Below are 13,565 nucleotides of genomic sequence, written 5' to 3'. Positions count from 1 at the left end.
TCCATTTACCATTTTATTTAGGAGTTAAATAACTTGGCTGAAGACAGGGAAGTGCAGGATAAGCTCCTCGATCAACAATCCCAATTCCCGTTTTTTTTTTAATTATCGTTTTATGGTTGTTGCCATTCGGTACACATAGTTATCTTAAAACTTTGCATACGCTTACAATGGGATCAATGCAGTTCTAAAATAGTCTCTTTTTTTTTTTTAAACACTAACCGAAACATCAAGATTCATATTATATACACACACACACACACACACACACACACAAGGACGAAGGTAGCATAAAACAAAGGATTAACTAAAAGAACATTCAAACAAAATCAGATCTGAATAATCTGATAAAATTCAACCATCCTTTCCATATGCTGTCAAATTGTTGTTTCCATACGCACAACGTAGGTCAATTTCTCCATCATATACATGTCATGCATTACATCAAACCAGTTTTCTTTTTTGGGCCCTATAGTTTTTAGCCAATTTCTTGTGATGCCCTTTATTTCTCGCCTATAACATCAATCTCAACATTTTAAAATTCAAATTCTTTTGGTGATTCACATCAATTTTCCCCAAATAAAATGTTTCAAAAGTGAAAGGAAGGTTTGTTTGAAGCACCTTATCTATACAGATTTAATGTCTTTCCAATAGTTTATAATTAAAGGACAACTCCAAAAGATGTGAACGTGTTTCACTCCTACTTCCCCATACCGTCTCTAACAGCTCATATCCTGATATTTTGCCTGTGCTGGAGTTCTAAAAAAAAATCTAACCGTATTCTTCAGACCATGCTCTCTCCACTTTAAAGAGGATGTTGTTTTCCATATTTGTTGATTTATACTGTGCCATTCCTCCTTGGTCAATTTAATATTAGCCTCCACTTCCCATTTCCTTTTTATATATTCACCGTCTTCTCCCTTTATGCTGCGTTTACACATAACGACAAGTCACGAATGCCATGAGTAAACATTCTTGGCCGCTGATCATGAATGTGATGATTCGGGGCAGAGGCGTCAGGTTTCCTCAGGAACTGCTGCAACCTGTTACCACGCATTACCATTAATGGCACGTGTTCCTGGAGACTTATCAGGAACCATTACGCACGGTCAAGAATAAGTTTCCGAGTTGTTGCACGCTATCGCGCGTAACAGCACATCGTTAAGTTCTGTTACATTGTGAATGAGGTGAATTGTCGCCACACACACATCCATATTCATCCATCAGCTGCTGAACAATTCAGATCGCTCCAGTTTGCTCCTTTAAATCCACAGCAGAAGAACTTTGTGACTGCATGCTTACTTGGGCTCTGTGCCGTGGAGTGGCGCAGAGAGGAGGAGGAGGAGACAGAGAGCCAGATTTGTGGCTCCACGCGGCTCTCGTCTCGCTCGTTTTGCCAAACATCAGGCACAGCAGCAGGTAGAACACCTGCAGGAGCGTGCTGAGGAGCATTGGAACTAAACTTTTAGCTGACTTGGCGTCACTGTCCTTCAGCATCCTGCAGCAATGAAACTGAATGCGGTGTAGCAGGGGTTAATTGTGCGCACGTCAGAGAAGAATGCTGTCACGCTATATTAAGGATCACCACTAATCAAGACAGATCAACACGCTCAGCTGCGACCTCCACGACATGAGGCGAAATGAGGGTGGTGAGTGACATTCGTGGACGATCTTTTGACAGTCAAAAACATGCTCCATGAAAATCACGGCTATCACGGCTTGGTCTTGTTAGATTTGTAAGAATCTACTGGTACCTTGTTTCCCATGTAACAATACATGATACATGATGCATGCGCCACTGGCAGATTCAACATAAACCGCCCCGACAATTTAACCCTTAAACAAGAGACACACACTCCTGTCCTTCTATAAAGTCGGTTATTTTAGTCCTCACCTTTAAATCATTTTTCATCCTACTTATAATGGTCAGTCCTTTAAGTCTTGAAAGCTTGCAGTTTCTGTCTATATCCAGGCGCTGTATCTGCCTTCCTTCCTCTACCGTTGGCTCTGCCTGCCAAGCGCCACTGGAGGCGCTTCATCCTCTCGGCCACATTCTCCGCTGGTTCACTAACAGACACCTGGAAGCCTCTGGCCACCAAATCCTTCAATGCCTCCTCTGCTGTGTTGTACGTCATTGTCCCTTCTTCATAAAATACACGGAGCTTTGCTGGAAATGGCATTTGGAAACATATTTTCTTCTCTTTAAGCACTCTCTTTATTTCCGCATACTCTTTCCGCTGTCTCAAAATTTCGGGTGCGTAGTCGTGATCAATGATGATCTTTCTGCCCTCAAACTTGAATCCCTTCTTCTGCCACGCTGCCTTGATGATCATTTCTTTCATCCCGTAGCTGCTGAATTTTACCACAATCGACCGCGGGGGAGCGTCCTGAGGGGGCCTTGTGACGCTGGGAAGCCGAGTTTCTCTTTTAACATGGATCCAATAAAAGCAATCATGGACGAGGCTTCATCCTTGGCTTTTTCTTTTACTCCGTGAATCCTAATGTTGTCCCTCCTTGATCGGCTCTCTTGATCCGTTAGTCTGTCCATCAACTGTTTTTGTAAATCAAAAAGCTCCAAAGTAGCGTCTTCCAGGGTTTGTAAACAATCCTCAGACTCCATTATGCGCCGCTCGGCCTCCTCCACTGATGTTGATACTTGTCTTTATTATATAGTCCCTAATATCTCTTGGAATGACTCAACGAAACTCTTATTCGTCGTTGCGTCGCCCTCTTCAGAAGTTAGCTCTGTTACTAGCTCGGAAATATTTTACACCTTGTGACTGTATTTTCCCCGAGTTTGATCCACGTTTTGCTTTCTGTCTTGCTTTCATCTAGTTGAGCTCCATTAACTGTGATTTTTCCTTCAATTAATTATTTCAGAGAATAGTCCTTTAAGGGGTTTACATAAATCATATATTGGGAGCTGCCTTGCCACACCAGAAAACCAACCCGGAAGTCCCTCTATAACAGACCTGGGCAAACTGCGGCCCGGGGGCCACATGCGGCCCTTTGCATGTCACCTGCCCGGCCCTTATGAGGTCTGATTATTATTACATATATTAAAAATGTCAAGCTTGTGTGTTGCAAATCATTAGAGAGGTTTATTTAGGTATATTTAAATATTTACATATTACAATAATAAATATTACCTATAAAAGCTATTAAATAGGTAATGTTTTTGTAAAATTTGTAATGGTTATCCATGGTGTGGCCCTCGGACATAATTCAGGCTCCCTATGTGGCCCCTTGTAAAAATTAATTGCCCACCCCTGCTCTATAACCCCAATTCCAATGAAGTTGGGACGTTGTGTGACATGTAAATAAAAACAGAATATAATGATTTTCAAATCCTCTTCAACCTATATTCAATTGAATACACCACAAAGACAAGATATTTAATGTTCAAACTGATAAACTTTGTTTTTGTGCAAGTATTTGCTCATTTTGAAATGGATGACTGCAACACGTTTCAAAAAAGCTGGGACAGTGGTATGTTTCCCACTGTGTTACATCACCTTTCCTTCAAACAACACTCAATAAGTGTTTGGGAACTGAGGACACTAATTGTGAGTGTCATGACTGGGTATAAAAGGAGCATCCCCAAAAGGCTCAGCCGTTCACAAGCAAAGATGGGGTGAGGATCACCACTTTGTGAACAACTGTGTGAAAAAAATAGTCCAGTTTATGTACAATGTTTCTTAACATTCAACTGCAACTAATTTAAGGATTCCATCATCCATAATATAATAAGAAAATTCAGAGAATCTGGAGAACTTTCTACACATAAGCAGCAATGCCGAAAAACAACATTGAATGCGCTTGACCTTCAATCCCTCAAACAAATCTGGTGCAACCGGATAGGACTAATATGTAAAAGAGAAAAATAACTGGCACAACACAGAATTAAGTGCCAGGAAATTTAATAAGGTGCTGAAAGCAAAAATGTACAATGAGGAAGATGTGACTCTCACATCGAAACATTAGTCTCATTGTACATTTTTGCTTTCAGCACCTTATTAAATTTCCTGGCACTTATTTCTGTGTTGCACCAGTTATTTTTCTCTTTTATTAAATATCTTGTCTTTGTGGTGTATTCAATTGAATATACAGTAGTGTTCAGAATAATAGTAGTGCTATGTGACTAAAAAGATGAATCCAGGTTTTGAGTATATTTCTTATTGTTACATGGGAAACAAGGTACCAGTAGATTCAGTAGATTCTCACAAATCCAACAAGACCAAGCATTCATGATATGCACACTCTTAAGGCTATGAAATTGGGCTATTAGTAAAAAAAAAAGTAGAAAAGGGGGTGTTCACAATAATAGTAGTGTGGCATTCAGTCAGTGAGTTTGTCAATTTTGTGGAACAAACAGGTGTGAATCAGGTGTCCCCTATTTAAGGATGAAGCCTAAAAAAAAAAAAGGTATCACAAGTAAATCGCATTTTTTCAACTTTTGGATTCAATATTTATGCACAAACATACTGCAAGAAATGTTTGATCTGCATAAAAAAACAACCCACAAGACAACCTGAGACCAAAATGGGGCCGTTTTCCTACGCCTCAATACCCACTCCAGGTAGTACACATGGACTTCATTGAGTTGAATCAGAGTGGTCCATACAAATACTGCCCGATTTTGACTGATGCATTCTCCAAATGGGTTGAAATTGTTCCTGCAAAACATGCAGATGCCCTGACAGTTGCAAAGGCACTGTGTAAAGTGATTATTCCTGCATATGGAATACCTGAAAAAATTCACAGCGACAATGGAGCACACTCTGTCAACACCATAATACAACACCTGACACAAACATTGGGCATTCAGTTAAAACATCATTGTGCATATCACCCACAAAGTGCAGGACTCATGGAAGGAACTAATGGGACTATCAAGTCCAGGCTCAGGAAAACCATGGCCGAAACAAGACGACCCTGGCCTGAATGCCTGGACCTGGTAAAATTATATATGCACATCACACCCATGCCACAAGGGCCGTCACCTTTTGAGATTTTGCATGGTAGACCTTATCGCCTCCCACTCTTTGGATCAGATTTACAAAAGGCAGATGACGAATTGACCTTAGCAGATTTTATGAAAAAGATACTTCAGGAAAAGGATGTGTTAAAAGCACAGTTACTGCCGACTGATTCTCTGTCGCCACAGGATACCAAAACAGTGAAGCCAGGAGACAAAGGGAATTCACCGTATAGTGGTGTCTCGTCTCAACGTCAGTGAAGCAGGGAGATCCTTACTCAGAGAGGTTTATAGGTGATGCTGTGGCCTAGCACCAATGGCTGATCCGCAGAATAGGCCCAACCCATGTGCCAGGTGCCGTGGCTGTGGGCGAGTCTGGCGGACAGTCTGGTGTGTTGTGATCTTAGCATGTTTTTGTCTACCGGGATACCTAATGTGGCAGACGTGGGAACGACCTGCCCTGTCTGAAACTGCTCTCGATGAATCAACCCCTGTTCAACCTCTCACCCGAAGAGAAAAACGATACATCGACCACCCTGACGAACCACAACACCCTTACCATACCAACATGTGGTGGCGCTACGTGAATTACACTTCACATCTGGTGAACCGTACCAACTGTTATGTCTGTACACATATGCCTGTTTCCACCACACATAATGGTCTACATGCTACTCCAACGTCTCGAGTTAATACTGATTGTTTGATAAGCCTGTCAACCTACCCAGGAAATTATTCTGTACTTCTGAACAAAATCACTGCGTCTCCCTTGGAGGGAAAGAACTGTACCGGTTCCGGGTTACCTCCTATGTTATCATGGCCCCAGGTGCAGGACCCCCTACTGTTAACTGATTTAACGCCTTATCATAGCTTTGATTATTGCGTAATTGGGAATGGCTCAAACCTGCTTGGGTGGCTTCCACCTCACTCCTGCAATTTAACCTACACCTTCTGCGATTATGTAAACCGAACAGCAAAAAATGAATGCAACAGAAATAAAACCTGTAAACAGGATAAGACCCAATGGAACAAGGCTCACCTCATCAGGGACGCAGATCGTTTCTGGTGTAACACCACCCAGGCCCCTTACGTTAAGCGCTGTTACTGTGCAGCCATAGCGCCAACCCAGAAGGGCACTAGAGTCCCCACTGATTACTACTGGCTATGCGGGACCAACGTTTACGTTCACCTTCCTCTCAATTGGGGTGGAAGATGTGGAATGATTAATTTACACAAACCAGTAGTACATATTCCTAAAGACCAATGGTCCAAAGCCACCGTCAAGTTCCGTAAACCACATAATATTCGCGTTAAACGAGAACTGTCTGATATCAGCCATATTCCTAGTGAAAAAAGAATATTCAATCAGGGATGGAGGGCTCTATTCGGCATGCTTCCACATGTTGGGCTCAGCCTCGTAGCTCTAGAAGTTGAGTTCACCCGCTGGAAGTTTCTGCAATTCATGAACTCCACACTCGATCTGGCCAACACAACCGCCGAAAAAATTAGGGCCCTGCGACTGATGGTACTACAAAACCGTATGGTTCTTGATCAGCTGACCGCACCCTCCGGTGGAGTGTGTGCTTTGGTGGGCACAGCGTGCTGTACCTTTATCCCGGACAACACAGCTGATGGAGGTGCCATCACCCGAGCCCTACAAGAGATGACAGAGGTCCGTGAATCTGTCCAAGCAACATGTCATCGCCTAGCTGGAGTTTCTGGTCATGGCTTACATCAGGAAGTTGGTGGCAACTTCTACTACGAGCTTTGACCCCTCTATTGATCATTGTTGCAGTTTTTGAACTCTTATTTTGCTGCGTAGTGCCTTGCCTCCGTTCCATGATTGTAAAATTAGTCTCCAATGCCTTTGTCCAATGTAATGTCATACAGCGAGACCTCCATCGAGAAACTACCTATTTCCAACCACTGTCAACCGATGATTTTGAGCAGGAACCAGAATATGATGTCCGCCAATCGCCATATGCCGATGCCCAGCCGTATCAACCACCTGATTACGAGGTCGATATTCCTGGGGTTCTGACATCACCCTGTAAACAATAAAAGACACCATATAATAATTTAAATTATTTATCATTGGTTCACTGTCATTTTGTCTTCTTGTTTTTGGTTACTATATTCATCTCCGCATTCGTCTATGATGTTACAGCTGAAAATGTTCTTAACAAGTGGTTGTGATTAATGTATTGGATGTGGTTGAGATGTAATAAACAATAAACAGGAGGGATAAATATGTTAGATAAAATGTACTGTACAAACATGATTCATTTATTATCTTATTACATCTGCTCTTTTAAATTCTGCAAACTGTTTCTCTGAGATATTCCCAGATAGATAGCACAGCTGCAGGAGCCAAGTCAGCCTGTTTACAGTTTGACATTTAGAAAGCTTCAGCAAAACCGCTCACTCTGTACCTAAGATTGGAATGATTCAGTTGATTGCAAATGTATCTGCACATGACTAATAGCACATGTTGTAACCGTGAACTCATGTTGCCCCCCACCCTTATCTTTGTTTTTTTTTTTACTCAATAAAAGGGCCTCGCACAGAATGACACAGTTGGAGAACTGCACAAGCTGCCAGCCTCTGTTGCGTCTCCCCTTTGCAAAGCTCACTAAAGACATTTCAACTCTCTGAGTTCTTTCCTGTATGTCTAGGCGAGGTCAAACCTGACAAAGCCAGCACCTGTTGAACATGCTTTTCTCTTTGAAAGCCTGAGGAAAATGGGACGTTCAAGACATTGTTCAGAAGAACAGCGTAGTTTGATTAAAAAGTTGATTGAGAGGGGAAAACTTATACGCAGGTGCAAAAAATTATAGGCTGTTCATCTACAATGATCTCCAATGCTTTAAAATAGACAAAAAAAACAAAAAAAAAACAAAGAGATGCGTGGAAGAAAACAGAAAACAACCATCAAAATGGATAGAAGAATAACCAGAATGGCAAAGGCTCACCCATTGATCAGCTCCAGGATGATCAAAGACAGTCTGGAGTTACCTGCAAGTGCTGTGACAGTTAGAAGACGCCTGTGTGAAGCTAATTTATTTGCAAGAATCTCCCACAAAGTCCCTCTGTTAAATAAAAGACGTGCAGAAGAGGTTACAATTTGCCAAAGAACACATCAACTGGCCTAAAGAGAAATGGAGGAATATTTTGTGGACTGATGAGAGTAAAATTGTTCTTTTTGGGTCCAAGGGCCGCAGACAGTTTGTGAGACGACCCCCAAACTCTGAATTCAAGCCACAGTTCACAGTGAAGACAGTGAAGCATGGTGGTGCAAGCATCATGATATGGGCATGTTTCTCCTACTATGGTGTTGGGCCTATATATCACATACCAGGTATCATGGATCAGTTTGGATATGTCAAAATACTTGAAGAGGTCATGTTGCCTTATGCTGAAGAGAACATGCCCTTGAAATGGGTGTTTCAACAAGACAATGACCCCAAGCACACTAGTAAACAAGCTAAATCTTGGTTCCAAACCAACAAAATTAATGCCTCGCAGATGTGAAGAAATCATGAAAAACTGTGGTTATACAACTAAATACTAGTTTAGTGATTCACAGGATTGCTAAAAAAGCAGTTTGAACATAATTGTTTTGAGTTTGTAGCGTCAACAGCAGATGCTACTATTATTGTGAACACCCCCTTTTCTACTTTTTTTTTTACTAATAGCCCAATTTCATAGCCTTAAGAGTGTGCATATCATGAATGCTTGGTCTTGTTGGATTTGTGAGAATCTACTGAATCTACTGGTACCTTGTTTCCCATGTAACAATAAGAAATATACTCAAAACCTGGATTAATCTTTTTAGTCACATAGCACTAATATTATTCTGAACACTACTGTATGTTGAAGAGGATTTGAAAATCATTGTATTCTGTTTTTATTTACATTTTACACAACGTCCCAACTTCATTGGAATTGGGGTTGTACTACTACCATGACCCGGAAAAGCGTCAGAAAATGAATGAATTTCTCCAGTACCGAAAGCAGTACTGTTAACGGGTGGAGCTTATTGATGGTCCAGACTTTATTATTTATTTAACTACTGGGTTTTGAGAACCATCCCTACACCTCAGTGTGTGGGTCATCTCAAGCCTTGAGTCATCTGAAGACTGGATGTTCTCCAACCCACAGAAGGTCAAGTGTCTGACACTGGACCTGAGGACCGGCTGCTTTTATAATGCCGTAAAACTTGTAAACTAAAAGCTGCAGGTTTACCTGTGAGGCAGGAGGCTCCTCCTCCTCTGCAGTGTGCAGCCTCCTCTGATTGATGGAGATGATCACCTCCTGTGAGGAGCTGCGCCTCCTCTTTGCCTTGTTTCTCTTCTGGAACCACAGACATAGATGCAGACACGTCAGAACATGTTCCACAAGTTCAGACATTCACTCGTGAAGAAATGTAAACTGGTCACTATGACAACATGCATGTGCACAAAGCAGACGGTTGAGGGAAGCCAACAAGACATCCTGCCAAATGTGAGGCAGAATTCTGCACCTGGTTTTAGAACTTAAGCAGAACCAGGCCCCACTGGTCAGGCTGTGACGAACGTTTTAACTCATCGTCCCGTCTAGTGGAAGAAGTGACTGTGCTGGTTGGCTACTCCCTCCTTCAGATGTGTTTTTGAGTAAAAAATTTAACTTGTTGCTTGTTCTGATGCATTTATTATTGATTTTAACTATATAATCATATTCATACATTGATTATATTGATAATCTGAATCTACAAAGGCAGATAAATCATCATATCTTATCAGACCAGAGTGAGAGCCATGATTTTGCCGATGGTGAGGGATTTTTTTGTAGGTTATCAGTGACGTGCTTAGGGGGGGGAAGTGTTTTTTTGTGTGGACTAGGGATGGGTTTTGATACGATTTCATCGATATCGATACCATTATCGAGTCCGCTTATCGATCGTGTACTAAAAGTAGGCTTTACAGGTTTTCTATGTCAACAACATTTTATTGAGTCTTAAAAGTAAATAAATATGAAATTGGTCACTGGATCCTTAAACTCTGGACATAATAAACTCTACATGGTGGATCCTTGATCTCTGGACATAAATAGAAATAAACAATCTGTAGTTTTTGTCAAAAGCATTTCCTTTCAGACATTATTGGCATGAATGTCTTTCCATACGTCTGAGCTGAACTCTTGCAGTTGGCTGTGCTGCATGTCAGGATGTAATTCATAAAGAATGCAGGACGTCTCATTTTGGGAGGAAATAAATGTTTTAGTCAATTGTTGTTTCTTGTCTGTATTACAGCATTTGGAAAGAGGTGTCATTTTATTTAAAGCGGCAATTCGTTTTGAAGTTATTAATTCCAACCAGACTGTCTCTGCGGAGAGCCGTGCAACAAGACAAGAGTCCCACTTAGCGACTTTAATCAGCACAAAAGTGACTCAGGATTGACATATTTTAATGGCTTTGAGAGGGGTTAAGAAGCAAACCTGCTGCTTCTGAAAAGCAGCGAATCAAAGAACCAACGAGCCAGCGGGTTGAAGCACTGCTTCATTGGTTCACGCTTCAAAGTGCTGTCACGCTGCAGAAGCGGTTGATTAAAGACCCGCTGCAGGGTCTTTAATCAACACAGAGAAGTTAACATTTTCCTGACAAACACCCTTAAAAACAACAGCTACTCGGAAAAACTGATAAGGGAATTGTTAAGCAAAAAGACTATTGAAGTCGGTGGATCGAATCAATTTTTAATGATACCCAAAAAGAACCAGTTCTCGATACCCAACCCTAAAGTGGACCGGTCTTGTTGGGGGTCTCCACAACTAAAGAAGCAGAAACACTAAGCTGATACTGCAGGACTGCAGTAGATGTACTTTGAGATTCATGGCTTTGGTCTCATTGATGAGAATCCAGCAGGTTACCAGTTCATTGGACTAGTTAGAAAACAGATGTACCGCAAGCCAGCGCTCCTGTGCACAACATCGCCTCCTGCTGGACACTGAAGACAATGGCAAACTGGTGCTGATGTTCAGACACAACTGATCCGCTGCTGATGACATCACATTTAAGTCCCCAGAAGATAAAGTGACTTCCTGTAGCACAACCTACTGAAACAAACAAACAAACAGTTTACTGAAGGCTTCAAACAAACAAACGGCCCGACAGTTTACTGAAGGCTTCAAACAAACAGACAGTTTACTGAAGGCTTCAAACAAACAAACGGACCGACAGTTTACTGAAGGCTTCAAACAAACAAACGGACCGACAGTTTACTGAAGGCTTCAAACAAACAAACGGACCGACAGTTTACTGAAGGCTTCAAACAAACAAACGGACCGACAGTTTACTGAAGGCTTCAAACAAACAAACGGACCGACAGTTTACTGAAGGCTTCAAACAAACGGACGGACCGACAGTTTACTGAAGGCTTCAAACAAACGGACCGACAGTTTACTGAAGGCTTCAAACAAACGGACCGACAGTTTACTGAAGGCTTCAAACAAACGGACCGACAGTTTACTGAAGGCTTCAAACAAACGGACCGACAGTTTACTGAAGGCTTCAAACAAACGGACCGACAGTTTACTGAAGGCCTCAAACAGTTTTCTGAGTGATTCCACAAAGAGAAAATACATCAACTTAAAATCACAATCAAAAGAATAAAGTTGAAAAAAAAAATCTCAGTTCATTTAAAGACCAAACACAAACTGATCTCTGGCAGACCACAAACTTTTGGCCGGGGAGCATCCGGGAGTTGATCCCAGTGCCCCCTGGCCTTCCAGGGTGTCTAAATCTACCCGCTGATTGGTCTAGTCTGGTGTTTCCCAGCTCTTGATTCGCTGAGCACAACTGAGTTCATCAGCAGTGGGTGGAGTCGGACATCATTTCTGCTACATGTGACATCAGGACTCAAACCAAACTAACATTATTAAGAAAAATATGTGAAAGCTTGGATTTGGATTTGACTAAAAAACACTGACTGCAGCTCAGCATTGCATTGCCAGATCGTGTGATTATTCAAGGATTAGGCGCCCAGGGACCAGCTCTAGATGTATGTCCTGCCTTAGGTCAACAGCAGGGCTGAGCAAACCATGACTGGCCTCATGACGACAAACGACACACACAAACACACACATAAGCCGGCCCGGTACATGAACACATATAAAAAGCACACACAAGGTAAGAGCAAACGTTTCATTTGTTCACTGAGAAATTAAAGGTTTTTTGTGACATCACACAGGAACAACGTCCAGGGTCATCATGGGGTCAAAGACGGTCTCTTGGTGTTAAGGTGCACTGGCACGAGCATGCCTTTGACCTGTGTCGTGGAGCAAAGGTATGCTCGTGCCAGTGCACCTTCAATCAGAACTGTCTGGTGATGCTGTCTCTGCAGAAGAATGAAGGTCCAAGTCTTCAGGGTCCTGGTGCTTCTTGTCTCACTGTCTGGTTGCCAGACCTGGACTCTAACCAGTGCCCTAAGGTGAGGACTGGATGTCTTTGGTCCCAGGTCTCTGTGAAGGATCTTTCGGTTCCACTGGAATGACTGTGTCCAATGAATGAGACCTTAGTGAGACTCAGATCAGGAGGATCCCTGACACTGTGACGGACATTTCGTCCATGTGGTGAGTTTCTCTGGACGTGATCCAGGACAGGCTCAGGCTTCAGCTGACTGCAGCAGCCACATGCTCACTTTGGGGAAGGACGGGTTATAAACCAGGATCTGAACCGGGTCTGAGGGACACCGGTCTTTCTGTCCACAGCCACAAAACTGTCTGTTGTGGCTTTTCTTTTTGGGGTTGCTTTCACAGTGGTTTGTTTCTTGACATATCTGGCAACATGGCGCACTGTGATTTCAGGAAAAGTCAGCCAACTTTAAATTCAGCACAATCTGAACATAAAAAAGAACAGAAGTGCTCGACCTCTGACCAAAAAAAGCTAAACGTTCAGGCTAATGCTAACGTTACCCTTAAATTCAGCGTTAAAATAATAAACAGAAAGAAAACAAGAATAAAACTCACCGCGAAAGAGAACACGCACGTGTGAAAGTACTTCCTGCTGCGTCGCCAAGCTCCGGCATCCGACACGCCCACCAACAATTCTTCTTCTTCGTCTTCTCCTCCTCCTCCTTCTTGTCTTCTTTGATTGGCGGGTGGCAACCGTCACCTTAGGTCCATACCGCCACCTACTGTACCGGATGGTTGTATAGATACTTGAGGTTACATTCTGGAGTGTGTTAAGTGCACATAAGAAAAAAAAACAGCAAAAAAGCAAAAATAACAAAGACAATAATAAACGAAGCACCAAAGTTAGACAGACCTATCCAGATGAACACAATGCCTACACTAAATTATAAAGCCCTGTTCCCTTCAGAAAGCCCATCAGTGCCCTTAAACAGTTTACCCAGAATGCCCTGCACACCCCACCCTCTCTCCAGTTCATACAGTTGAGCAACCAATACTCTTCTTCTTTCAAATTATATACGGACAACAAATTGATGATTTCCTGGATTACCGCCACCAGCTGGACGAAACACACACACACACACACACACACACACACACACACACACACACACACACACACACACACACACACACACGCACACAC

At 42.4% G+C, this 13,565-nt stretch overlaps 1 protein-coding gene across 1 annotated transcript in view; it reads right to left on the bottom strand.

Annotated features, from left to right (window-relative positions):
* ddx31 (DEAD (Asp-Glu-Ala-Asp) box polypeptide 31) overlaps nucleotides 1-11,052 on the bottom strand; it is a 56,540-nt gene extending 45,488 nt beyond the window's left edge. The window contains exons 1-2 of the mRNA XM_034169626.1: nucleotides 10,916-11,052; nucleotides 9,221-9,331 (exon numbers count right to left, since the gene is read on the bottom strand). Of these exons, the coding sequence (XP_034025517.1) occupies nucleotides 9,221-9,331; nucleotides 10,916-11,017 (213 nt within the window). The 5' untranslated portion in view covers nucleotides 11,018-11,052. The remainder of the gene's footprint in view (nucleotides 1-9,220; nucleotides 9,332-10,915) is intronic.
* Nucleotides 11,053-13,565: the final 2,513 nt, after the last annotated feature.

This window comes from Thalassophryne amazonica, chromosome 5 (assembly GCF_902500255.1).
Source record: "Thalassophryne amazonica chromosome 5, fThaAma1.1, whole genome shotgun sequence".
NCBI lineage: Eukaryota > Metazoa > Chordata > Actinopteri > Batrachoidiformes > Batrachoididae > Thalassophryne > Thalassophryne amazonica.
This window is presented reverse-complemented; position numbering and strand designations above follow the sequence as displayed.